Source organism: Amphiprion ocellaris, chromosome 20 (genome assembly GCF_022539595.1).
Source record: "Amphiprion ocellaris isolate individual 3 ecotype Okinawa chromosome 20, ASM2253959v1, whole genome shotgun sequence".
NCBI classification, from domain to species: Eukaryota; Metazoa; Chordata; class Actinopteri; family Pomacentridae; genus Amphiprion; species Amphiprion ocellaris.
The window spans coordinates 14,886,029-14,913,601 of NC_072785.1; the positions used below are offsets into that span (position 1 = coordinate 14,886,029).

At 39.7% G+C, this 27,573-nt stretch overlaps 1 protein-coding gene across 1 annotated transcript; it reads right to left on the bottom strand.

Moving 5' to 3' along the window:
- Positions 1-2,043: 2,043 nt before the first annotated feature.
- On the bottom strand, positions 2,044-27,289 carry prkcha (protein kinase C, eta, a). Its single transcript, XM_023285916.3, has 14 exons — positions 26,687-27,289; positions 20,619-20,682; positions 17,273-17,426; positions 17,152-17,186; positions 16,966-17,048; positions 16,139-16,268; positions 15,914-16,047; positions 15,688-15,819; positions 13,796-13,969; positions 10,835-10,989; positions 6,851-6,989; positions 6,080-6,268; positions 3,411-3,557; positions 2,044-3,285 (listed from the first exon to the last, which is right to left on the bottom strand). The coding sequence occupies exons 1-14, from the start codon at positions 27,035-27,037 to the stop codon at positions 3,136-3,138; spliced, it is 2,037 nt and encodes a 678-aa protein (XP_023141684.1). The 5' UTR covers positions 27,038-27,289; the 3' UTR covers positions 2,044-3,135.
- Positions 27,290-27,573: the final 284 nt, after the last annotated feature.

Below are 27,573 nucleotides of genomic sequence, written 5' to 3' on the forward strand. Positions count from 1 at the left end.
AATACTGTGGTGTCTGGAAGTTGACTAAGGTGCCAGACACACCTTTTCCTGCACTAAATGGTTATAGCCCTAACTCCACCGGTCATTTTTGTGAGAACAAACAGTGTGATATTAGCATTTGGTAACATGAATCTGATGTGCAAACTAAGGGAGCACCTGCAGGTTGAGTTTGTGGTGCAAATGTTCTTGTGTCTTTGAATTCCCATTAAAAGACACCGGAGTGCTCTTGGTGTGACAACACCATTCACACAGCTCTGAAAGGGATATGTCGAAATGCCCAAGAAAACTTGCATTGTCTTCGTAATAATGAGCACTGTCTGCTTGGAACCTGCCCTCTGATTCAATGTCTTAATCATTGTACGCATTTCCTTGACAGAGCAACAGTCATGATCTAATGCAACATCTATGGGCCTGAGTGCTGAACATGAGATGCAGACTCATTTTCCAATGATGCACAAAATGTCCAACAAGTGACAAATGTATTTAAAAAAAAAAAAAAAAAAAAGATCTCTATAGATTTCTGCAGGGAATCTCTTTTGGTGTTATCAATCAAGCACTCGGGACAGCTGGGTTAAACACTGATTCAATCAAGCAGTACAGGGACGCTGCTGGCAGCCATGAGTAAGTCTCGGTAATGAAAGCTGAGACAAGGCTCATAAATCTGTCCTCTCATTCAGACATTACCTGGGAAAAGCTGCCATATAGGCTCACACTAATGAGTAAACAAAAACTCAGGGCGTTTAATCCAATGTCCTCTTCTTTGTAGAGCGCATACTAGTCATTGTTGTTAAGAAAAGCTTAAAGTGGATTAGTTGGCTGCTGTTGACGCTGTAAGATCAATGCATTTCCTAATACTGACTTAGAATTATGTTTAAGATTAATCAGAGACTTAACAGGGATTGAGCCCCGTCATAGAAAGAGATTTATGGCATTGTTGGTACACCAGTGGCTCAAATGTAGTTTTTGTATGTAAACATAACTTCGTTTTAGCAGAAAAGATCATGATTTTGTGTTGAAAAAGCATGCAATCCTATAAAAAGTATCCCGCTTTGCAAAGAAGAATGGGGTAAAACTACAATGTCCAGATATGCAGTGCTGATTGAGACCTATCCACAGTCTCAATGCTGTAACTGTAGACAAAGGTGCATCTACTAAATACTGACTTGAAGAAGGTGAATACTTATGCAATCCCTTATTTTACATTTAAATTTTAAAATGAATCGACATTACTTTGAAGAAATCTGTTTTCACTTTGACATGAAGGAGTCTTTTTTTTTGTAAATTCTTGTCCAAAAAGCCTAAGTAAATTTTCTATGATTTGATTTTACAAAGAAACAGGAGGGGGAAACTTCAAAGGGGTTAAAATTTTTTATACACACTGTAGCTGGTTTTGATTTCAGAATGTTTTTTTGTATCTCAAGCTGCCAATTTACAGGATTTAGAAGCAGAATGCTCCACAGGATGCAGGCCTGAGGAGTTAAATATATGCGGAGCCTGAAGACTTCCTCTTTCAAACTAACAGGAAGAGCTGATGTCCGGAAAGGTCAGGTCTGGTGCAGGTTCAGACACACCAAATTCATATTTTGCTTCCTATGTGGTTTAATATTTTCGATTTATACGGCCAACAGTAGACAATATACTGTATTTGTGTAGCTCAAAGTGTCACAAAAGAACACGATTCTTTCCCTCTTGTGTCTTCCTGTTTCGATCAAAGGCGACTGCAGTGACGCTGTGTGGTTTCCTGTTTATTGTCTACTGGTTTGCAATGACAGAATGCGCTGCCGAAGCCCCTGCAGCTGTAGATGATCAGTCGATGTTACCGTACTCTAGGATTAAAGTCCTAAGCCCTCTCTCCAGTTTCAGTTTTACATTCTCCCAGAGAGAGTGGTTTTACTGTTCAGCAGAGGGAATATTCTACAACTCGAATTTGCATGTTTGAAAATAACATCACGTGAGTTCCCATTACCCAGGCAGTCTGTCCACAGACCTGGAAGCTTTCAAAGGCTCTGTGTTTGTTGAGAGAAAGAGAGTGCACATTAGAAATGAGAAAAAAACATGTTATGACTGCTATTCTTATGAAATTTAAAGACAAAACAAACACTCATTTGATTCCAGCAATTGCCAAACACTGTGCCAGCATTCATCCTCAGTTCAGGTAACTGTGTGATGAAATCTGTGAACTTTTGGATATTTCACAGTCAGCCTGAATCACTACATTGCTTTCACCTCTGATGAAGTCTTGCATCATCCTCAGCGTGCCTGGCAGATCAATTTACATGGAGACTCATTAAGATGGAAGCCGAGTTTTTGTTTGAGGGTGTGACGCATAAATAAATAATACACATCACCTATTATCTGAAACTGAATCTAGGAACCTAGACAATTCATCCTTTTAAATTTTTTATTTGATTAAAAATTGAACCTTTAACCTAATTCAATCAAATGGTTTGGCCTAGATGTAATGCTGTTTTTTGAGCTTCATTCAAATTTTACTCTTTTCTTCTTTCTTTTCTTCTTTTAAAAATGGATGGACTCAACCATTCACTCTCTTTTAGCCAGTCTGTGTGGGTCCGTGTCAGTTTGTGCATTTTTTTCCAGAGTAGGGTCACATCATTGAGAAAATATTTCAACTGGTCACTCAGTCCTTCCAGGATATAACTGGCACTTCAACTTTTCTGGGAATGTCTTGCAAGCTTGGTTAAAGCTGACTCTTGATTTCTTCCTGGAGCCAAATTGAAATCACAAACCATGTCTTTGTGTTCCAAAAAGTGCGTTTTCATTTGCAGTAAATGGAAGCAAACTCATCACAACATAACATATCAAATACATACTGACCACATAGACACTTGCATGAATGTGTCACTTAAGCTATATCACAGTCAAAACTAAATACAATTCCAAAAGCTGGTCACACGCCACTTTGAATTTCACAAGTGCTTAAGAGTTCATGTGAAGCCCCGGTTTCTTGTCCAGCTTGTGTTTGGCTGAGTCCTTTGGCAGTTTACACACTCATATCTCTGGGGAATTTGACAGCGTCAAACTGTACATACCACTGGGGATAGTCTTCTGTAAAGTCATAGACACAAAGAAGACTGAGACAAGTGCATGATGACTGGCAAATCAGTGAGGAGATGATTAGCTCTCCAGCAGTTCAGGTGAAGTGAAGGAAAAGTTTTTAAACTCCTCCTGGCTGACAGAAGGGATGACAGGGTCATCAATGGGTGTGAGGGTGGGCTCTTCCTGAGTAAAATCTGGGTCAAAGTTGTTCACATCCTCTGGTGTTTTCTAAGGGGAAGTAAAACAGAACTAGTTACCGTCAGTGGCATTTTAGCAAAAACACAGTTACAACCTCAAGGTCAGGCAAATTCAAACACTATCTGGTCATCAGCAAAATCATTCATGTAACTTACAATCCTAGGCTTGAAGGGTGGTTCTATTTCTCTACGATTCAGTTTCTCCCAGTCGATGTTGGCAAAGAAGGCGTGGCTGGTCACTGCGCTCTCACCGCCCTCTGAGGCCACACAGCCCAGACGCCGGGCTGGGTTTTTGGTCAACAACTGTAGGAACCAAAAGACAGAAAATTCACCAAAAGATGGAATTTAAAAAAATCTGTACATTAAAGGCATAATGTGAGTGAACTGTTGGAGTGACTGTATACCAGCTGATGGTTTAGTTATGATCGGTACAAAGTGAAGAAAGATGATGAAGTCATTCAACCAGATCAGACTAGATACATTTGGAGGAATGCCAAACTGGAATCAAGCCAGGAGTGCATCCAGTCAGTCCCCGCCTCCCAGTTCACAAAAAACACACACACACCCTGCATTGTGCCCGGCACCTCCTACGTCGCTTTAGTTGGGCAGAGTTCAACTGGGTTCAGTTAACTGCAACTGATGTGCTCCAACTTCCTGGTTTTGTATTCAACAAAACAATAGTGAATCACCTGCTGAACTCCAAGTGTTTCTCTGCTACCAAAGTCTAGTGAGTATCAGAGGCCTGAGGGGAAGTTCCAAACAAACAAAACTTAAAAATTAAAAAGTTAGTTTCAACTTGCCTCAGGGAGGAAACTGAATAAAAACTGTGTTTTGAAAAATTCTGTCTTGGCTGGGTAGTCGCCTCAAGACGAGCGGTGACATTCAGACAAGGCCACAACAAACTAATGAGCCTCCGTCTCCACGGTGACAGTTGCCAGATTAACCTGAAGTCACTGGAAAGATTAATACATCTTGCCATATCAGCTCAAAACAATATTAAGACTTGGCCTAAACGATGCTGCAAGTCTCAGCAGGACTAAACTCATAGAGAATAAGGAAGCAGATGAGATTCATATTACATACAGTTCATGATTCAGATTGTTTTTATGACAAATATATCACCTCCAAAACTGAAGAACCGATCTAATCATTTATTAGGCTTCAATCAAGTGCTGTATTTCAGCTTTATGATCTCCTGTATTCTTATCATTAACATTAAAACATATTTTTTGCAGGCAAATGAGGAGGAGAACCATGGCAGTTTAATGCCAGAGCAATTGCATGCAGGGATTTGCAGCTGCAAGGATGATTTTGATGATGTGATTTGCAGTTAATGGGCTAAAACATTTTTTAAAATTGCATCAGTCGACCAGTATGGTCCTTGAGGTGGAATTGACTGTGAGTTAGACTAGAAGGGGTCAGTCAGTTCAGGAGTCTGCAGACCACAAAATGTGAAAACTATTCCACTGAAGTTGATGCCATCTTTCTGCAGCTACACGTCAGCTGTGCCATTCGAAGAACCAGACCTGCCTCCTCAGCATTACTTCATAAAAAAGCCTTTCTGCACTAAAAGATTCACAGGAATCAGAAGACAATATTAATCTGAAAACTTCAAGTCAATCAGTTACTCAGATGAGCATAGATAGATAGATAGATAGATAGATAGATAGATAGATAGATAGATAGATAGATAGATAGATAGATAGATAGATAGATAGATAGATAGATAGATAGATAGATAGATAGATAGATAGATAGATAGATAGATAGATAGATAGATAGATAGATAGATTCAAGTTTTTGAAATGTAAATGTTAAATTGTTTTAGAATATTCTATGGGAAAATGATGCATCAATTTATCAATAATTGACAACGATAATTATGATTTGTTTCTGCCGTATGGAATCATTTATTGTGTCCACCTGTATGATGATCATCTTTACTCAAATCATTGAAATAGCCTTCAGTTATTATTAAATTAATTCAATTCTCTCTCTATATGCTCTCTATAAACTCAACAATGCCAAACCGCAAGCCACCTGACAGCCATTTACTCGCTTACAACAACAAGGAGAACCTTGCAACGGATCAGCCTCCAGTAAAAATAGAGCAGCAGCGTTCAAATCCCCTGCGCCAATACGTAACGTGTGACACAAATCAGCAGGGCAGATTGGTTTGGTGCTTCCTCTAGCATGCTGAAATAACAACATGGATACGAGGAGAACATCGTGTAAAGACAGGAGGAATGAAGAGAGGAGGTGCTGTCATATTTATAGCCTGTGTGCTGTGGCTGGGCAGTGGACCATGCCTTAATATAGTTATGTAAAAGACCCGGGCCAAACAGCTGGCTGGCCGACTGTCTGGCTGCTAGTCATTCTGCAGTCAGACAGTGCCAGACAGTCCAAAGGACAACAAATAAATAAATAAAACCGTAATCATTGAGATTCAGGGCAAAGCCTCTTTGGTCTTTGATATCCTAATGCATGATGCTGCAGGGTGCTGTGACACTATCCAGAGATGCAGTCGGCTGGTCTTTTAGTAAATGTTTACACTTATTGAGTTTTCTCCACAATACTGGTCACAAATCTAATGACAAATTGATTTCCTCTATCATTACCTCAGTTTAAAAAAAGCTTCACAGACATTTCCTGCGATTGTATAGTGTGAACTAAGTCCGACAGCACTGATTAGAGGGGAGTAAATGTCGGCCAAAAAGACAAAGACTTCAGCACGACGTGGCTTTCATCCAGGTTCATTCATCATTAAATTTTTACAGCTGATGAGCGACAGACTGTGAATACAAAATGAACACAGGTGTACTCACAGCTTTGAGTATGTTAACGGCCTCCGTGCTGAGCCAAGACGCATAAACAATCTCTTCATTGAGGATGGATTCGAAGAGGTCATCTTCATTTTCAGCCTCGAAGGGGGCGTGTCCTGACAGCATCTCAAACAGCAGCACCCCGAGCGCCCACCAATCCACAGAGGGTCCATACAGCATCTCCTGCAGGATCTGTGGAAACACATGAGAGCGAGCCAAGAAACTTAGCCATGATGACACAGAGACAGTCTCAACAGCCAACTTGAAACCACTCCATGAAGTTTAGCTAATGGATGTGCTGGATTTGTTGCCAGTGAGACCACACTGAAGGAAAGGTGTTGAGAGCAGTGAAGAGGCCTTTCATAAATTCAGACACAGTCTTGGTCAGAGAAAAATCTCTCAAACGTGAGAACACAGATCAAGTTAATCCCTCACTATGAAATCCAAGCACGCCTCGAAATGCACACTATGATGAGGGGATCAGGGTTCGTCGGGGCAACAGGGTTGTTCACAGGCCAAACTCACAGGTGTGGTGTTCCAGTCAGTCAGGAGAGAGTTTGAAATGACATCAAGTGACCACAGTGTTTGCTTTTAGTGAGATGGTGTGATGGGGGGTGGCTTAGACTGGGGAGTGCATCATATGAACTCAGACGACCTCGGGTGATGTACTCGTCCAAATGAAAAATGGAAATATCCGAAAACATTCAGTATCATAAAAGTGGTGCTAAATATCCGTACGTGCTATTGTGTTTTCACTATTCTGTAGAAACTGACCTCAGGTGCAATGTAATCCGGGGTCCCACAGAAAGTTCCCGTCGCCACACCTTCAAATATGCCCTCTTTGCACATCCCAAAATCCGCCAGCTTGCAGTGACCGTCTTTATCAAGAAGAACATTGTCCAATTTTAGATCCCTGAAAGGCAACACAAACACAGAATGAAAGAATAAAGGTGAGATATTTGCTCAGTGACATTGTTATTCACCAAAAAATGAAGGGAAAAGAGTAAAACCTAGAATCAGCCACCAAACTCCAACTGAAACCAACAGCAGCTAAAATGTCGGTTTGTGTTTACTCTCCAAGTCGCACCCTGTGGCTGTAGTTTCTAATTATACCCAACCAAGGTAGAAATTTGTGGGGAGACAAGAAGAAAAAGTCTTCTGAGGACACTGAAACTTTTGTAACAGCAGGCGACACTAACAGAATTTTTGGCCATGAAGTGGCAGCCAGGAAACATTCAGATGACCACTTGGCAAGAAGGATGAGGTGCTCAGATGTCAGAAACAGTAAATAAATTGGATGTGGCCACAAGTACTGGAAGCACATGAAGTAAGAGATGTATTTTGTTGAATAAATATTCTCTTTGGAACACAGTTATGATGGTTAATTGTTTCCAAGAGTAAGACAAAGTTACACCATGAATCATATTTACTGGCAAAATGCAACATTTAAAATGTCCATCTGTTGATTGTCTGTTTTTATATGTGCAGACTTAAGTTACAGATGATGCCATTTGCTGTATATGTGTGTTTGCGAACTGGGTTTGCATGAATGAAATGAATTAGCTCAGTGTATCTGCTTAAATAAAGTATTTAGTTTTTAATTCTAACCATAATCAATAAAAGATTTTACAGCTAAAATGAATCTGTAGCTACTGTGTTTGATTAGATTGCACACTTTCTTGATAACAGTTGATGCATACTAAAAAAAAAAATTGCTTTGTGTGGTTCTGTTGGGGTGTGAAAACTGATTAATGACCATGCTGGCAGAGACTGGCATTTGCGGCTCACTAATAATGTGCACACTCTTTGGTTTCCACAGAAAGTGTATGTGATATGCTAAAAAATTAAATGTGTGGTATTACCAGCATAGATATCTTTCCCACTGCTGACCGTACATAGGGATGTCTCCATAACCAAACACTGGAAAAATCTCTTTTCACGTCAGCTGCTGCTTTGTCATCTGACAGGGAGATTAAACCTGCTGAGTGTTTGCTCTGGAGTCGAGGTCTAATCTGTGGTCAGGTGACCAAACTTCAGACAAAGGTCATTTTACAGAGATAGCCTGAAGCTCGGCAGAAGATAATACGTCACACAGGCTATTTATACATTCCGTCCCAATGTTTAAAAAAGGCTTACAACTTTAAAGCACATGAATTTTTTCAATATTGCTGCTTCTACCAGGAGGATATAGAGTGATTTCTATAAAACAGGAAGACAAATGCAGGAACAGAAAGGGTGAAAAAGAGACATGCTGACTGCTGGTTAAGCGCTGGTTTGGTTGGATTAATGCGGTTTGCTCCTCTCCACCTTAAGCAGATTGTGTAACACTGAGTCTCAGGGTCTTTTGGAGCCTAACAGGCCAATGCTCACACACTGTCACCCCGAAGAGCAGAGTATGTTAAATAAGTGCAACAACAAAACTGCAAAGAGAGAAATGAAGTGATAGTATCTACGGTTAAGTGGGTGTCTATAACTTGCTCAGCCAGATATATGGCCAGTTCTGTAATCTGATGAACATTTTTATGCTGCAGAGCTTTTAGTGCTTCCATTTTCATATGAATGCCTCCAGTAGGGAGGTACACAGGGCCACATATCTCTATGCAAATCACCCACTGCACCTAATGATGCTGTACACTTTCATCCACCAGCATCACCATATTTGAAAGATGTCTGAAACCCCTCCTGATACATCAGTCTAACAGTAAGCAGCTGGACCAGTGCTGACTCTGGGTAAGAAACAGAGTTGCACCAATATGAAATTTCCAAAGAAGAGAAGAGGAAGTGCTGACAAATGCTGTGACGCACGGACTGTGAGATTTTTTTTTCTTTCTTCACTGTGGTTAGAAGTTAAAAGAATTAATGAAGCCTTCTGAAATCTATATGCATCACATTAAGGTTATCGACACTGATAGAGGTCACAGTGTCACAGTGTGTTCTTTCACATAAAGAGTGAGATTTTTTTGGGATGAAATTGCATTTATCCATTGTTTTCACATTTCTCCCTCCTTATATGGTTTGTTTACTCTCAGAGTGGCGCAGGGCGATAAAAATTAGACACCACAGCATAACACCTATGCTACAGTCTCACATAAGCCTCACAAAGCCGGTGTTTATTGCAGGGCTTTTTTTACAGTATAGCATGACACTGAGCAGCTGTTCATGGTACAGTGTGTGACCTCCTGCAGACCAGCACTTAATTAGTTCCCCTCACTTACCTAAAAACCGTGACAGTCAGCCAGTGTGTCTTCAGACAGTCTGAAATTAACTCTTCAAATGTTGAAAAATGAACAAAACCACTCTATCTTCAAACTATCTTTTAAGGAGAACTGTAACAGGAAACATAGATAAGACTGAAGCGGAATCTCACAGAGCCACGCAGAGATAATTAAACAAGTCACAAGAAGACACGCATATTACACAACACAGTAACTGGGGCTATGATTTTATTTTAAGAAGGCAGAGGGAGCTTTGTTCTTCTTACACTGGCCTGATGTGCATGCTAGTATTTTGGCTCATTATTTCAGTCGCAGCATGCAAACTGTGTGCGGCCTCTTAACTTAACAGTCATGCTATGCGGTGCAAGCTGACAAAGGACACGAGGATAACTAAATATAACTCAGGATTTGCTGTTAGCTCACATGATGTCCCCCTTTCCTTATCATCCTGCAATGGCAAGGAGCCCATCGCTCTGCCTCCCAATTCTTTGCAAGCAGACAACCTGAAAAAGGTGTCAAAGGAAACAATGAGATAGCTAAAGCTGGGATTGGAAGAAACACTATTAAATGCAAGAGAAAAACATACTAAATTAATGTTACTAATCTACTAATAATAACGGTATTTAAGAAGTTTGTGTCAGACAACAAATTTAGTTTAGTCAAACATACAACCAGAAGCTTGTAGACAGCTACCATAAGCAAGTAACTTCAGTGAAAATGGCCAAGGGACGTTTAACCAAATATGAGCATTGCTGTATGTATGTTTTTGACCCAGCAGGTTTTGTCATATTTCCAGAAGACCTATAGTAAATCTATGAAAGAACCAAAATGAAAGACTGTTTTTGTGAGAAAGACATATGTGGTTTTTTTATTCCATCACCTGAAAATTCAGAGTTATAGGATTCATTAGAAACTCAAGATTGTCATGATGTACATGGTTTTCACAAGTGCATGTAAATTTTTGTTCACAACTGTATACATACAGTCTCTGAGTGCACAATTTTCTATTTCTAGAATATATATAAAGTTTCTGTAAAGCTTCTGTAAAGGATTCATAAGAGACTGAATTAAAAAGTTCAAAAATCAGCACTGCAAATGCTGAGACTTTCTGACTTTTATTCCCTTGTATGGTGTCAAGCTCCAGAAATGCTGGATCCTGTAGTTTCTATGAGGGATCTTGACAGCATATTTTAATTTTTTTTTTTAATCATAGACTCATTTAGAAATCTGTAGGCTCCAAGCAATAGACCAGATTACCGCTACCGACATTATCAGAGGTAATTTTCAAGCCCCCAGAGTCACAGTACGCCAACGTTATACTATTGTCTTGACAGGACAGGGAGCAGTTCCCATAATTAATATGGAAAATCTGTGGCGTTTCCCTCTGACCAGCAATTTATTATTATGTCCTGGATAAGAAGTGTTACTGCAGCATTAAGAATTTAGAATATATACTAGTAGCTATATATAGAGAGGCTGTACTTTATGTTCTACTGTTTTTCATACAGTAAATTTGATTAATGTGCGTGTGCCTGGGTCAAACCTGTAAATGATGCCTTTGCTGTGCAGGAACATGAGAGCAGATGTGATCTCTGCTGAGTAGAAACGTGCTCTGGCCTCCTCAAACTTCCTCGACTTCTGGATGTGGAACATGAGATCTCCACCATTCACGAACTCCATCACGAAGAAGAGACGGTCCTGCCATACAAATTAGAAGACGACATTTACACATGTGCACAGGAACCGCCCTGCTGCCGCACAGAAGCTCCCCCGTTATTAAACCAGTGACCATGAACATACTGAGATTGCTTCAAGGATGTTACTTGGCTGCTTCTCAGAAATTTCACATGTCCGTTTATTGGAATCCAGTTCACCCAACCACGGTTTAAAGTTAGCCAAAAAAAAAAAAAAAAAAAAGAAAACCAGTGATCAATCTCATAAATCTTTCTTTCCCATTACAGGTTGTGGTCAGTAGGTGATCTGGAAAATGAGTGCCTGGGGACAAAACACTGCAGGAGGACGTGATTTACAGATCTGACCACAAAGCCTCCTCATGGTGACCAGAACATTCAGGCTCAGCTGACTCTAGTGTTTAACCAGTCTTTGGTTTCATGGTTTAGAGGTATTCTACCAACAGATTACATGTTTAATGTCTAATAATGATGCGGTGCACAGTCGAGGCTGCAGTCCTCTGTGTGTGGTATTAGAATACAGCTGAGCTTTAAATAAAACTCCACACTATAGCAGTTTCTTGGTTGAACTTTTCTACTGTCCGATAAAATGCAAAAATGAAAATCACAATGATTTTTGAGCCCACAGATGGGAGGATCATGTTAATTCAATAACTTTGTGCACTGAAAGAATTATTTCTGCTCAAACTAAAGATGATATACTGATATTTATGATAACTGTGATTCTGAAGAAATTAAATATTGACATCATGGTAATGACACACATATGAATATACAGTATAGTACGCAGTACCTCTATTGTCACAGACTCTCTCTCCACTTGTGCCAAAAAAGACAACTTGCATAAAGTTAAAGATAAATCTGACTGACAGCAAAATTTCTCATGAATTCTTTGGACACGATAACCATTTAGTGAAAATTTGACACCATATCAGCTTTGGCTCAAACATTAGCCACAGATGCCACTTCCTGGAGTGGTCATTTTAAATTCATCACAACACAATGACTGCTTCTGGAATTTCCAAATAAGTCATTCTCTAAATCTCCAGGAACTCGATGAGCAGTCGGTAGTCTAGTCTTGCAGGAATATATATAAATCATTTCCTGTCTATTGATAAAGATGAGCAGCAGATTAAAAAAAACTGCTGTGTTGAAGGAGAATCCTCCTAAAACATATCATTTGGTAAAAGTATGTGCTCGTATCACCATGGACAAAACCACTTCCCCTTTCTAATTCCCACTGTTCTTCTTTCCATTACCCACTCACTTACATTTTAAATGCATATATATATATATATATATATATATATATATATATATATATATATATATATATATATATATATATATATATATATATATATATATATATATATATATATATTACACAGAAGATGCAAAATGGACATCAAATAATCCCCTTAGAAGTCAACACGTTGGCATTATAGTAACAAAACTTAAAACCACAGATAATTTGGTATCTGCTCATGGAAATGGTGATGAGACTGGTAACTAAAGAGGTGTGCTGGTGGAACAGTCACTATTCTGAAGCTGTGTGTGGAACTGAATCACTCAGGTGGGTGGCATCATTGAGTCAGTTCTTCAATCACTGTTATTAGATTTCAATCTGAGGTGAAGTATGTCAGTCATGGTTCAGCCAACTAAAGCAGATTAGCAGAGCCCTGTCTGAGTCAGGAAACGCTGTGCCAGCTGAGGCCTTTCACTCTACTGAGGCCTTTCACTCAGACACAACACTAGGACGCTGCTGCCACCTGCTGAACAATGAATGCAATGCAACACGGAGGACTAAACCAGCAATGTGCAGAAAACATAAACCACAGAACAAGGTCTAACTCAAAATTTATATTTGAAACACTGAGGCTCATGAAGTGATGGTGGATAAAAGTGTGGTTTGGTGGTGCTCACATCTTTCCAGAATCAAAAACTACAAATAAAACCAAAAGTAGTGGCATGCTTGGCTACCACAAGGGGGAGTTGAGAAAAAATATTACGGGTAAATTTGATGAATAATTTCTGCAAAGCATCCATTAGTAAGTAAAGCAGTAAGAATGACAATAGTGTCACATGGACATCACAACATTTCTATTAGAGCCCAACTGTTACTGTATTTATAGGGCCAATGCCAAAACCGACTTCTCGAGAGTATAAAAATTTGATACTGATATATTGATCACTATTATTTATATATTTATATATGTTTGAATAGGTATTTCACAGACTCATTAGCAGCACCACTTGACTCCGTACCTCTCTGATGCATACTCTGCTACATGTGCTGCAGACAGTGCTGAGAGTATTGTAAAGTACAAACTATATGATAACGTCATTTCTAATGTACTCTGGGCATCTTTTTCTGCATTATGATTTGCACAAAAAAAAAGAAAATTTTTCTTATTTGTAAACAGATAAGCATAATATTAGCCCACTGATGCATTGCTCAAGTTCTAATTTGTATAGCGCCTACAAGAAAAATCATGTTGAGCTGTTAAGATTTAAAGCATCTTGTAAATCTTCTTCATCAGCTTAGCGTGAGATCTAATTTTGTAGATCTAATATAGAGGAACACGCTTGCATCTTGTGATGAAGAGGAGGCTCTTTGTTTGCACAGTGCTCTATTCAACAGAAGTTGTTTTGGCCACGACTTAATCAGCAAATAATTCTTCAGCATGGCGAGGGCGAGGGCATTCATAGGTCGAGTTTTTCCAGGGTGAAAATGCAACTTTAATAAAACTGTCCCCATCATACAAATGCACCGGACTGAAACACAAGTTTGTGTACATGAGCATACTGACCGGTGTCTGGAAACAGCAGTACAGCTGTGTGAGGTAGGGGTGGCAGCGGGCCAATGACAGCACCCTCTTCTCTGTCATGGTACACTCAACATCGTCGTCTTGCAAAATGATGTCCTTCTTCAACACCTTTACAGCAAAAACTCGTTCCTTGTTGTTTAATCTCGCCAGCATCACCTGCAGGTACGACATGCATCAGTTAGAGCAGCAGGGAAAGTACGTGAACCTGTAGGAATTCTTTAATTTTTTGCATTAGAAGCTGAGTCTGTGATTCTGGACAAACACTGTGCCATTCCCTCTATTCTGTGCATTAGCGTGAGCATGCATGAGACACACTAGAAGAGCACTGTGTGCATTGGTCTGAGCCACTTTGTTTTCCATTTACAGACAAGCACGTGATTTTTACTTTCTTGGTGAGGATACAGAGCAAATAGCTAGCACACTGTCAGAAGATATTGACTGAATTTGACAAAAACTGTGTTGCATTACAATGTTTGCATGTGATTGGTAAAAAGTTGAAGCTAACTGCACATAATACTTACAGCGCTGGTGGAAAAAGTAAGTGAACTCTTGGATTTAGTAACTGTTAAAACCTTCTTTGACAGCAGTAGATCCATTAGTATCCTCCCTTGAGCCTCTGAAACTGCTGAAAAGCTTGTCTGTGATCATCTGCTGTCTCATTTGAACAACTGAGAATTTACTTTATACCTAATGCAGTTTGGTTTCCAAAAGCAAGTAACATTTGACTGAACAAGACAAATGTTTCCTTGATGAAGTGTTGTCGGCGTTACGTTTTTAGATTTTAAGAAGGCACTGGACACAGTTAATTAGAACATTTCACTTTCTAAGCTTTCTAATTATAATCTATCTGTCAATACCCTGACCTAGAAGAAATCCTACTTAAATGAGAGGAAAAGTGGGTGATTTGTGTTCTCCATTCACTATTTGTAACAGTAGGGGTTTCTCAAAGGTCTATTTTAGTATTTATACAAATGACTTTCCTCGAGTGTACTCAGATGTCACTGTCCAGATGTACGCTGATGATACTGTGATTTTTATTCAGGCACAATCTAAAGCACATGTTGCAGCCAAACTGACCGTTGCAATGATCAATGTTTCAGAATGATTACAATTCTTGCTTAACAGTTGATATGAGCAAAACAGTTTGCATGTATTTCACAAGGAGGACAGATAACCTTTTAACCCTTGTACCATCCTAGAATAACAGATGTAAGTTAGCTGCCAGCTAACTAAGTGATTTTGAGTGCGTGCTGTCTCTGCAAAAACCTTTGGGTCATTCTTTCTCACAGAACTACTTCAGTTCAGCCATATTCTTAGGAAGTCTAGTGTGAATGATTCTATTGAGGTCATTCCACAGTATCTCTATTGTGTTAAGGGCTCAGCTATGATTAAGTCAACCCAAAATGTGGACTTTCTTTGTTTGAAGTCACTCTGTAGTACAACAGTGTTTAGACTATTTATCCTGCTGCAACAGCTTCTACTGAGCTGCAGCTTCTGGACAGTCTCACTGACATTATTCTATAACATACTTTGAAAAACTTGGGGATTCATTTTCTCCTTGATAATGACAAATTCATCATAAATGTAGGTAATTATGTGATATTTAAATGTTCATTCAAGTGTTCGTTGATCACTTCCTGCCTGTGTATCTAGACGAAAATTCACAATTTTTCTCAATGCCAGTCTCATCTTTATTCCATCACTATACTTGTCTGATAAATTCTGGTAATTGTTATGTTGGTCACAAATCAAAACATGCATATCAGGTATTTAGACTTGAGATCCATTTACTTCTAGTAGCTTCCCTCTCTTGTCTATTTATCACCTTGCTCATCATTATTAAGAACATTTTCCTGTTATCCTGTCATCCCCACCTTGCCAAAGCTGCCCTTGCCAAGCACTTGGAGGAATGTGAAGTTTGAAATTCCCAGTCGAGGAGTTTGGCGCTGAACTTCAGTACTCTCCCTCCTCTCAGAGGGCGCCTTCATCGGCTCTACACTTTTGACCTGTCAGTGCAAAAAAAGGGAAAAGTGTTAGCTGATTACAATCCCACTAATGTGGAACTCATTTGGCTCATTCTGAAAGACTAGGTCTGTGTACCACTGAGTTTCGCTTGGCAAGCCCTCCAGCCTGCAGACCCATCTCTGCGAGCCTATTGGCCAGTTCCACGCTGTTGACACCGCAGTTGGGAGCAACGTTGCCTTTGCAGCGGATATGAACGTTCATCTTGCAGCCTGAAAAGAGAAAGTGAACAAACAGGAACTCTCATTAAAAGGCAAAGTTGAGATCCTCATTTTGAGACACCAACATGGATGTGAGTCTCACTTTTACAGTGCAGTCCCTGTCGGACTATTCCCCACAGCAGGGAGCCACAGTGGTCGCAGAAAGTGGGCGACTTGTAGTTGTGCATGTTGAATTTGTGAGGGACGTTGATGCTGAAGCCTTGGTTTATGGGCTATGGAGACACACACAGAGAACACAAGCTTTAAAAACAACCACTGTGTATTGCAACAGCATGTTTAAGAATACACATTAATACAAGAAATAACCCGAAGCTGCCACACAGAGAGCATTGAGGAACATGTTCTGGTTCCTATTTTGGTCGTAGTGGGACTTTGTTTCTGTTTAGCACTGCATTTGTCTCTCTCAGAATTTCCCCAAGGAAGAGAAACTTGTAACGTTCAGCAAAAAAAAATATAGTAAAACTGAGCAAACTGTCACGTTCAAGTGTTAAAATGAGCACGAATTATTTATAGAAACATGAAAACGCATTACAAGCATGTGTGGAACATACAGTGTGGTGCAGTGTTCTGGCTCAGTGACCAGCTCAGACCAAACACTGAAAGAGGAACACGCAGTTGACTGATCATTGCAGGTGTTAATCAGAAGTGTGTGTGTGTGTGTGTGTGTGTGTGTGTGTGTGTGTGTGTGTGTGTGTGTGTGTGGGTGTGTGGGAGGGGGCTGCTATATTTTGCACATCCTGTACTAAGAAAAAGCTGCTCCAAATGTGACAAAATAACAACATTGGTGCCTAAAATATTCAGAAAATATTCAGAAACACTGATTACATTGTTATTAAGCGGATGATCTATAAAAACAAGCAATCCCGTGTGTTACTCTTCTGTCGATTAAAGTCACAGTCTAACTCTTGCCTGTTCTTTTGCTGGTTTCTTCATGAGTGGGCACACTGTGACAACATGCTCGTGGCATCGTTTGTGAACCACGCAGGTACACACTGGAAAAAAAAAAAGACAACAACTGTGTCAAACTCGCGACTACTTCCTGAATGTTTAAATAACTGTGGCAAAAGGCGGAAAGAGGAAACAAGTTCTGCCCACCTTGACACTGGTAACCCTGCTTTCCAAAAACACCCCTATAACAGAGACAGAGACACAGTTAGATCCAGTTTACAGTCCACACAGGTGTGTGCAGTGAGTCGATCTTCTTCGACTTTCTCACCAGATGAACTCTTTGCAGTGGAAACAGAAGGTGGGCTGACGGAGGAAAGTAGACATGAACTTGTGTCCGTTGACCTGGTGGATCTTCCGTTTCACGGCCCTCTGCCGCTTCCTTGTGAACTGCTTGTAGGTCTTTTCTTTCACTAAGGCATCATCTGGCAACAAGATGCAAGCAAACAACACAGAAGCGATCTTGTTAATGTGACACGTCTTTACCCACTAACTGCCAGACCCAATATCACATAAAGCTAAGGGTTGAATTTATATAAAAAATGAATTACTGTAATGATATTGCAGGATTTCTTTAACCCTAAGCAGTTTGTCACTGTGGACTCATTTTTCACTGCAATATAAAATCCTGCACCTCTATGGAAACAGTGTAACCATGACTAATAGTGGAGAGAACTTAAAGACACAGACTGTGCAGTAAGACATAGTTTTAATATCACAAAGCACAAAAAAATGCCGAAAAGATTAATTTTTATGATTTAAAAAAAAAAAAAAAAAAAAAAAAAAGGCAATCAGCATGCACAATACTTTTCCAAATGTCATACAAGTATTACCATTACTGGAAATTAAAATAGTGACTCTACATACAGAAGACACTTTACTAGTAACATTTTAAATTTGTTTTCATACTTGTTTCCCATCTGTTCTGTGTTCCTGCAGTTCAGCTCAAAAGCTCCAGAATTTTTGACACATGGCTGTTTTAGTTTTGGTTGAACCACCATTTTTTTTGTATATTTCAATGATTCTGGTTTAAGCAAATGGTCTGCACAGTGGTTTGGTGGTTTTGTCCAGGTACTCCGGCTTCCTCCCACAGTCCAAAAATATGCTGAGGTTAATTGGTAAATCTAAATTTCCCGTAGCTGTGAATGTGAGTGTGATTGTTTGTCTCTATATGTAGCTCTATGATAGACTGGTGACATGTCCAGGGTGTCCCCTGCCTTCACCCTAAGTCAGCTGGGATAGACTCCAGCCCCTCTGTGACCCTAATGAGGATTAAGCGGTGTATAGATAATGGATGGATGGTTCAAGCAAATGTTTTTCTGACAAATTTTCAAATTAGACATGAAGAATTTTACACCACAATGATGTTTAATTCTTCGAAATTAATGAATGCAGCTCTATCAGTTATTATATGGACCAAACAAGGCAGAACGTAAGGTGTGGAGTTATAAAGGATGAACTAAAGTTCTTAAGGTATTAAATTGTGGGTATTCACTCATGTTTTACGTCTGTACACACAAGTATGGTGCAGCTCTGTGTGTTTTAGCTCTGAGCAGTGGAAGTACAGAGAAGCTATTTGTGAGGTGAAAACCACACATGCGTTATGGAAACCTTTGTGCCGAGTCCTCACTGCACAAGTAACACATGCGGTCATACTTTGAGAAGGGGGTGTTAAATTAAGAAAAGAGCCTCAGTACTGCAAGACATCTATTAAATACACAACTACACCGTGTTTCTGTGTAAAAGGCAAATCAGTATACTGAATAAAAAGATTAATTTGCTGCATTGCCAAAAATATGTGTCGAGTGTTGCTGTTTGTTGGAATATTTGTCTCAAAATGTAGTATAATGTACACAACATGGGTAGGGCAGTAATCATATATCAAGTATCGACCTTGAGTGAAGACGCATTGTGATAATTAGGGGTGGGAATCACAGAGTGACTCACACAGTTTGCACTGCCCACAATCATGATGGTATCACAATGTGGTGATTCGGCGGAATTCGACACATTGCAAGACATTAATCTGCGATACATCACAATATCTGTGTAACCAAACATGGAAAAATACCTCTACACAACATATTATACAACATATTCATTTGAGCAGCATTTGATGTGTTGTACACGTTTGACACACGAGGATGTTTACAAGTGTCACAAAATACGTTTTTATTTCATTTCTTAGGTGCAATATGTCAATGTCAAGTGTAATATTTCTTTATCACATGCATAATTTTGATTAAATGTGCAATATTTCACTTTTCATGTACCCTGTCAATGTAGTGTTCATATCATCTAATTTTCAGGTGCAATATTTCATTATCATGTGTGATATTACTTATTACCTCAGTATCACTGTCAGCATTATTTTTTATTGTTCTGTTCTAGTCTTATTCTTGCTTATTTATTTTATTTCAGTAATGTATCGTACTTACACTACCGTTCAAAAGCCACTTAGAAATGTCCTTATTTTTGAAAAAAAGCAACTTTTTAAAAAGAAGACAACATTAAATTAATCAGAAATACAGTCTACACATTGTTAATGTGATAAATGACTATTCTAGCTGGAAACGGCAGATTTTTAATTGAATATCTACATAGGAGTACAGAGGAACATTTCCAGCAACCATCACTCCTGTGTTCTAATGCTACATTGTGTTAGTCAATGGTGTTGAAAGGCTAATTGATGATTAGAAAACCTTTGTCCAGTTATGTTAGCACATGAATAAAAGTATGAGATTGTCTGGGTGACCCCAAACTTTTGAACGGTAGTGTATATCTTACTGTTTTCTACTTTTTACGCACAGCATTTCCTATGCTGTGTCATTTTGTTTTTCCTAAGCAATATCATATCTTGGATTTCACCCACACTCCTCAGCTGTATTACTTACAGTATGATCTTGTTATAAATGACAGTATGTTCTGCAACTTCTGGTTGGTTCCTTGTGGTTGACCACAAGATTAATAATGTGAAAACACTGGGCTTTTTTAAGCTTTGTAAAATGTTTTGTCACATTCCAGTGGAGTATTTCCAATTGCTAATGAAAAAAAAACATCAAGGAAAAACATTACACCTTGAAAAAATGGACAATCTTTGCTTAGGTGTAAAGTAATAACATTAGTAACAGTGCAACTGATTGGAACAACACAGCTTGTAGCCTGAGGTTGTTTTAAAAGTAGACTAACTTCTCCTTTAACAGACCTGCAAAGTAATTTCCTACTAACTCATTTAAATGGCTTCATGTTAAGAGGTTCAAAGATCGTGTACACACAGTATGTCAACCCTTCAATGCTGACGTCTGAAGGAAGCAAACATTTTTCTCATCACAACAGATGAGCTGGACGCAGCATTCCTGGCTCATACCGGTCTTTAGGAGTCACACAAAACCACGAACACCCAATCTAGCAGCCTCTAGTATTACATAGATAAAAAAGACTCACAGACAAATAATGATTCAAAACAGTAGGCTCACAAAAGAGAAGACGGTGACTAACTTCAGGTGGCATAAATATCTGGCATTGTTTAGAAGCGTGTGAAGGAGAAGTACAATGTTGATTTTTATCATGAGGAAGAACACTGGGCTGCATGTAAATCCTGCAGTGGAAGCCCTTACCATCAGTGAAGGATCCAGTGAGTGTAATTAGGACATAGACCTTGCCCTCTGGCTCCAAGTCCATCTGTAGACACAAAAACATAACACGATTATATCTGTGTACTCAAATGATGAAGCTTAAACAGAACAGACATGGATGAAACAATAAAACAGCACAAATCATTTGTAAAGATACATCTATGACTACAGATATCTAACACAAATGTATCTTCTATCTACCAGAAACAGGGTACATCTGATGGTTCTATTCAAAGTTACCACAGTTACCATAAGTGGGTTAAAAATGTGACAGTATTTGACATTTGAGCATCAGTCTCTCAGCTTTACTGATGATGCAGCAATGCAACGACGTATTTTTGCATTCTTTAGTGTCGACATAACGTTTAAGGAATCTGGACGCGGCGGGCGACAGAAAACCCACAAAACAGGTCTGACAGGTTTGGCTGGCTGCAGCGGCTCGATGCTCAGCAATGAATTATGCTTCAAACATCATCATCTACATACAGAAGAGGGTCTTTTTGGGGGCGAACAGTGACAGGCAGGCAGACAAAGATACATCCTGCAGCAACCACTGAGTGGAAACTTCGGTCATTGTACCCTTTAACACAGATCTATTTAAGGTACATACACCCTTCCTGGAAAATATTGACAGCCAATGGAAGAAATGACATGTACAGTATAAATATACAATAAAATGTGACAGCTCAGTTGGCAGAGAGTGTGAAACTGCAGTCTAGACAGCAGGTTTGACTTGACCACTGTGAATACTTCCTCTATGTGTGCTATCGCTGGTATTTACAACCTTGCAAACTCTGGACAAAGAACTTAAAAAAGCTGCAAAGCATTATTAACTCCCTGAAATTTCTCTCCCTGCTGATGAAAGAATCAGATTAAAGGATAATTCACATTTATAGAAGTCTGTCTTGAAAAAATATGTTACTATCCTTGCAGTTCAGCAGAGAAAGACAGAGTTTTTGACTGAAAAACGGCACTTGGTATGATTTTAGAATAAATTTAACCCATAATGTGAATGCATTCATGTGAGCGCTACTCTGAGGCCGAGCTAATGGAGCAGATCTGATGCAAAATAGACGTGGGTGATGGCAGCATGATGCTGTAACTAAAAAGCAGAACATGTAATGCTGTATCACAGGGGAAGAAGTTTTTTTTTTCTCCAAGAAACAGAGGCAGGGGCCGTTCTCAGTGAAGCAGGCAAATGGAAAATGTTGAGGAGCCGTATTTAACCCGCTTTCAGTTTCATCATTTCAAAGTTCAAGAAACCACTGAAGCAGCACAAGTCCACAGATACTTCAGTACAGCTTCAAACTGACATTATAAATATATCAAAAAGCAGCTAAACTACATAAAAAGAAGCAGTAGTGTGTAGTGTGAGCAGGTGGGAGTCAAAGGAAGCTGGTCTTGTCTGTGTAAATGCCATGTGCTGAATGTCTCACACGGATGATGTCAGAGTTGAGAAACTTTCTGAGAAATCCTGCTTGTAGTCCACTAGACTGCACTTCAAGTGAATCAGGCAGTGTGTAGAAAGAGGCGAACACACAGGGGGAAAAAAGGGACAGACAGAAAGAAGAGCATCTGGGAAAGAGCCAGCAGAGTATTTTAGCAGTGAGCCCTGAGCAGTGATCAGACGGTGGGAACACTGTGATAAACAGCCGTGTGGGCGTGTGGAGGCTTGTGCCTCATATATGAAACAAACCAGGCCAGCACTTCTGTCTGCGCAACAAAGCACAAAAAAACTCTTTGCAGTTCAGATCTAGCGGATAACAGCTCTGAGTTTGTGTCATGAAGTGAGGAAGCTGACTGTACTCACCAGTTGACTCTTCTAAAAGCACAGACCAAGCTCCACTTTCACACCACTTCCCCTCATTGCTTGGGGTCTCAGTGAAAATGTGTGCAAAGCAAAGTGAATGCCCTGTTTCTGCACTGTGTTGTCACAAGTGATTTGGCACTCAAGAAACTCTAGGTTAAAGATACATCGATTTTCTCGCTCAAATATATGCACCGCTACATAAGTATGAATTAATTCCCTTGATATTGCTTTAAAAAAAGTGTACATAATTGAAACACAATGCCATGCTAAGAGCCTTTTCCGACCCTGTAACGCCAATACTAATGTCCTGTGTGACTTAGAGAACTGCTGTTAGTGGTGATGGCAGTTAAGATGTCGTTATTTCTGCAAATTTACAAATATAATTTGTGGCATTGAAGCATTTGTTTCTACTGTTGTACATGAGCTTTTTCTTATTTCACTGGTTTTGCATTATTGTTACTGCAGAGCCCTTCTTGTGCATGTTTTGCTGACATGTGATGCAAAGTTCAGCCACTTTTTTGAAGACCAAATGAGTTTAACTGCAAAAAACATTTGACTGGAGGAGAATCTGTGTAGAAAACGTAATGAGAGTGTGTAGCAGCTGATACTGCTCCAGGCCTGGAGAGGTTCAGGTTACATTCAGCTGCAGTGGCTTACAGACCTGGAGGGATGAAAGTAAGTTACGAGGGAAACTCCAGTCTGAAGGGGCAATTTTTGTTTGTGTCTCGATGAGAGTGAGACGACAATGATACTTCACATAAGGCATCTAATCACCAAAACGTACTTTGAAGTGGTCACTTTTGTGCTCCACAGTCAAATGTGTTTAAAAATGTTTTAACAGACTAAGTTCCGTTGAATCTCAATAAACAAAGCATGATGACATATAAAAACCTGGAAATGTCTAGATACAGAAGTGTCTAAGTTATAAACATACATATTTGTCTGTACAGGCTGGCTGAATGCTTTGCAGGCCTGGGCAATGTGTTTGTGCACCTTGCACTGTGAAATTTTCACAAGTAGAATTAACACCCCGCCACTGCAGTCGCATGTGTGGTTTCAGACGACATTTACTGCTGATCACGGGAAAAGCTTTTAAGCCAATAAGTGTTAAGACATGAAGAGTTCCTGTCCAGTGTGTACTGTATATGCCTAAGACCTGAAGACATGAAGATGTGGCGGTATTATCCTTGAGAAGGCTTGTAATCTGACCCTGGATAGATCTCCTGCCAAAGAGCAGCAGGGATTTGCTCAGTGCAGATAAGATATTATTATTTTCATGCAGAAAAACAGGCAAAGTTACTCAGGGTGGGATGTTTACTGAACATCACCCAGAGTTTAATAATATGTTTTGCTTCCTGAAACTCCTCTAAAACACTGTTCAGCAGGTGTAAGAGCAACCACAGAGAAATGAGAATATTCCCATGAAAGGAAGAGAGCTTGTGGTAGGTCAGAGGGAATTCAAACTATCTACCAGATCTGTAGTCTCGTAGTTTATCTGTCTTAGAGTATTCTTCTGAAAGACAGTGGAAAATTACAATCTGACTGTACTTGGTGTTTGGCAAAGTGTTTTTTTCTTTCATTCTCTGGCTTTTAAACTAGAAACGTAACTTCAAACACTTCAAGTTAAAAGGACACCGTGATTCCTTAAACTATTGACTGGATTGGAGCCAACGGGCACATTGGGTCATTTATTCATGAATCCATCAGTGGTTTGAGTCAATACTAGATGACCATCAGGGGAAAGCCCAGCAGTTATGAAGCAAGATAATCTTAATAGAGGTGGCCAGACTGAGACCATTACTCACGTTATTTTTTGGCTTTTCTGCTTTGGAAATCCTAAATCCAAACAGCCAAATTTTTTCGTCACCTACTTAAATCACTTACTTATGCAGACATAACTGCCATGTAGAAGGACTCATATAAATCTGTCTTTTTTAATGGAACCCCCAACTGATTTACAATAAAACTGTGGAAAGGTTGCTCCAAGTTGTGCTTTTTAAATGATTAGTATTGCAACTTTAATTGCATTGGGGTTAGCTTATAACTCCAGATCTGAGCTAACACAATGTAGCATTAGAACACAGGAGTGATGGTTGCTGGAAATGTTCCTCTGTACCCATATGGAGATATTCCATTAAAAATCAGCTGTTTCCAGCTAGAATAGTCATTTACCACATGAACAATTTCTACACTGTATGTCTGAATAATTTAATGTTATCATCACTGAAAAAAAAAGCTTTTCTTTCAAAAACGAGGTCATTTCTAAGTGACCCCAAACTTATCCTGGTATCATGTACAATGATCCCTCACCATATCATGGTTCACGTTTCACGGTCTCACTGTATCGCGGATTTTTCGCCAAGCCATGCTATTTTGCGGCATATAGGCATTTTAACAAATTTATTATTGTGGCGAGTTGCGTTGAACAACTGCACTGGAAAAAGGACATCTGCCTTTTGTGCACTCTACAACTGGCAGATGCTTTTATTTTCACACACACACTGTACAATATTATGTATAATATGGCAGGAAATCATCAAACAGAGTACATTTCACACTCACGGTCCTGACAACAACCAAACTATCTAGGCTGACTAAACCACAAAAACACAATAAAACACAAACACTAACATAAACCACAATAACGACATTTAAACCCCCAACACCCCAAACTCCCATGGTGCATTGCAGCACAGCAGTTTAGTCATAGCGACTAGCTCTGCGATGGCTACAGTATTTGAAATATTTTGCGGTAAAAGAAGCATTTTCTAGCCTAAAAATGAAAAATAGATTTAAAAAGTAATAATTAAAACATATTAGAAGAATATTTAACAGAAATAAAATGTGTAGTGTACAGCGCTGGGCTCTGATTGGCTCAGCGACTGTAGCATCGTTCTCCTCTGTCTCCCATGTATAGCAGCATTCAGCATCTCTCCTTGTCCATTCCTCATAGACGTCTGATTGATGCACATAGTGTTGCTCTGTGGTGTGTGGGGAGGGTTTATAAAGCCTAAAAATATATATAAATAATAAAATAAAATATGGTTGCTACTTTGCGGATTTTCGTCTATCGCCGGGGGGTCTGGAACTTAACCCTCGTGAAAGACGAGGAACCACTGTATATATAGAGTGCACTATATAAGGTCTTGGCCATTTTGTTGTGCTTTTTGAATTTTCAGTTACAATTGTTACACCCTATACAGTGCATTCAAAGGCACCGTGTAAGGTAATGTACAGTGGATGGTCACTAACCATGCAGTGCGATGTAACAACTTTTCTATGTGTAGCTTGTCAAAAGGACAACAAACATGAGACAAATCCATAAGCGATGGTGCAAAAATATTAAATTAAAAATGAAAATTTGGAATATTATGTTTAATGGAAGCAGAATGATGTATCACAACAAAGAAAAAACAATTACTTCCATATGTTAATTTTTGAAAATGCACTTAGTATAATATGAATTCATCACAAAAATGCCAAGCAGTTCACTATCAATCTGGCATTGATCTGATATGTTTTAATTAATGACGTAATTAATAGCACAGAGACTCAAGTAGTGTCCGAAAGTGGTGCTTTTGCAGATGAGTTCCCTACATAGTGCATTATATAGTGGTCCCTACAGAGCGAGTAATGAATGATTTATGACACAGCCAAGATGTTTTGGATCAGAATAAATTAATAGGCACACAGAAAAAGCTGAGGACAGATGTTGTTGCAGCACAAGTACAGGTCGTTATGGACGGATCCAAAACCAAAGTATGGACACTAGTAACCTTGTTGTTGTATTTCAGCTACAAATAACATCAACACTGACAGATTTGTTATTTATCATTTGTATGCTCTCCTTACATGATAATATCCCGTTGTAGCACATACATACAGGTTGATATCTAAGGTAGCAGTGGGTAGATCCATATCTAAAGTAACACTAAGTCTTGTTTTACTACTGTGGTTTCAGCAAGATCAACCCTGACTGATTCATAACGTATCATTTGCATGCTCTCCCAATATGATAATATATTTGCCACCTTTAAAACTAAAAATCCTGAGTATCAGTGGTTTCCTGGTAGTAAACATGTCTTCTCATGTCCTGCATAATGAGGTGGGTATCTGTGCAGTGGGGCCCAACTTCCATGGTGCCCTGAGGCTCCTTAAAAGGTGAATCCGCCCATGTTTGTGTTTGAAACATACTCACCCAGCAAGTTTTAAAGTCATGATCTGTTTACGTTCTACTCACCCATCCCTCGAAGGTCTCCCCAGTGTTGGAGGTCTGGATGAGGTCCTCCAGCTGGATGATGCAGTTGGCCACAAAGTCATCGTATCCGATCGGAGTGTCGTGGAAAACCGCCAGCTCGATCTGCTTGCCGTCGTTCACGTTGAGGCAGAACTCCTCGTTGTACGTGGGCATGTTGGTCTTCTGCTTGGTGTGGGTCTGTCCGATCTTGTAGTCGTCCACCTTCACCACGATGTAGGGGTCCAGGGCCGGAGGAGCCTTGTTGAAGATGACGGAGTGTCTCAGGGAGAAGGTGGTGGGCTTCAGGTCCACCGCCTCACCGATCCGCAGCTTCAGGTACCCGTTAAACTTCATCTCCAATTATGTGGACAGTACAGAAAAATTAAAAAAGAAAAGCGCAAAAGCAAGGTGCGTAAAAAACAAACATTCACACCCACTTCATGTGTGATAAAGTCATGTTGGTGTCAGCTCAGTTCATCCCGACTGTCAGCGACCAGATCACTGTGAACCTGCCACAAGAAGTTTCAGTAAATAGGAAGCCGCGGCAGAAACACGCCGAGGAGGAGACACAAGTTCCGCATAACTGCTCTCAACAACACACACAACACGAAGCCAACCTGTCACTGTGGGCTCGCTGTGTCACATGGCTCCCTTTGTAGTTCCTGTGTAGTCAGAGCAGTGTGGGACTACACTGACCATGATGCATCGCTCTGAAGGTGCTGCGGTGACTCACCTGTGCTGCTCTGTGTGAGGAAACACCGCCATCTGGTGTTTTTTCTTTCTTTCTTTCTTTCAGTTTTTCTTTGTGTATTTTCCTTTTCTGTCTTTATCTGTTTTTTTCTTACTCTTCCAATTTTTTCTTTATCTTCTGTTTCTTTGGTTTTTCTTTT

Excerpts from the sequence above, each read along its gene's own strand:
- prkcha (XM_023285916.3), bottom strand. The coding sequence starts at position 27,037 with ATGAAGTTTAACGGGTACCTGAAGCTGCGGATCGGTGAGGCGGTGGAC. Across the intron at positions 17,427-20,618 it reads CACTGGATCCTTCACTGATG|ATGATGCCTTAGTGAAAGAA; the intron begins GTAAGGGCTTCC and ends TCTTGTTGCCAG. Across the intron at positions 17,049-17,151 it reads GCAGGGTTACCAGTGTCAAG|TGTGTACCTGCGTGGTTCAC; the intron begins GTGGGCAGAACT and ends TTTTTTTTCCAG.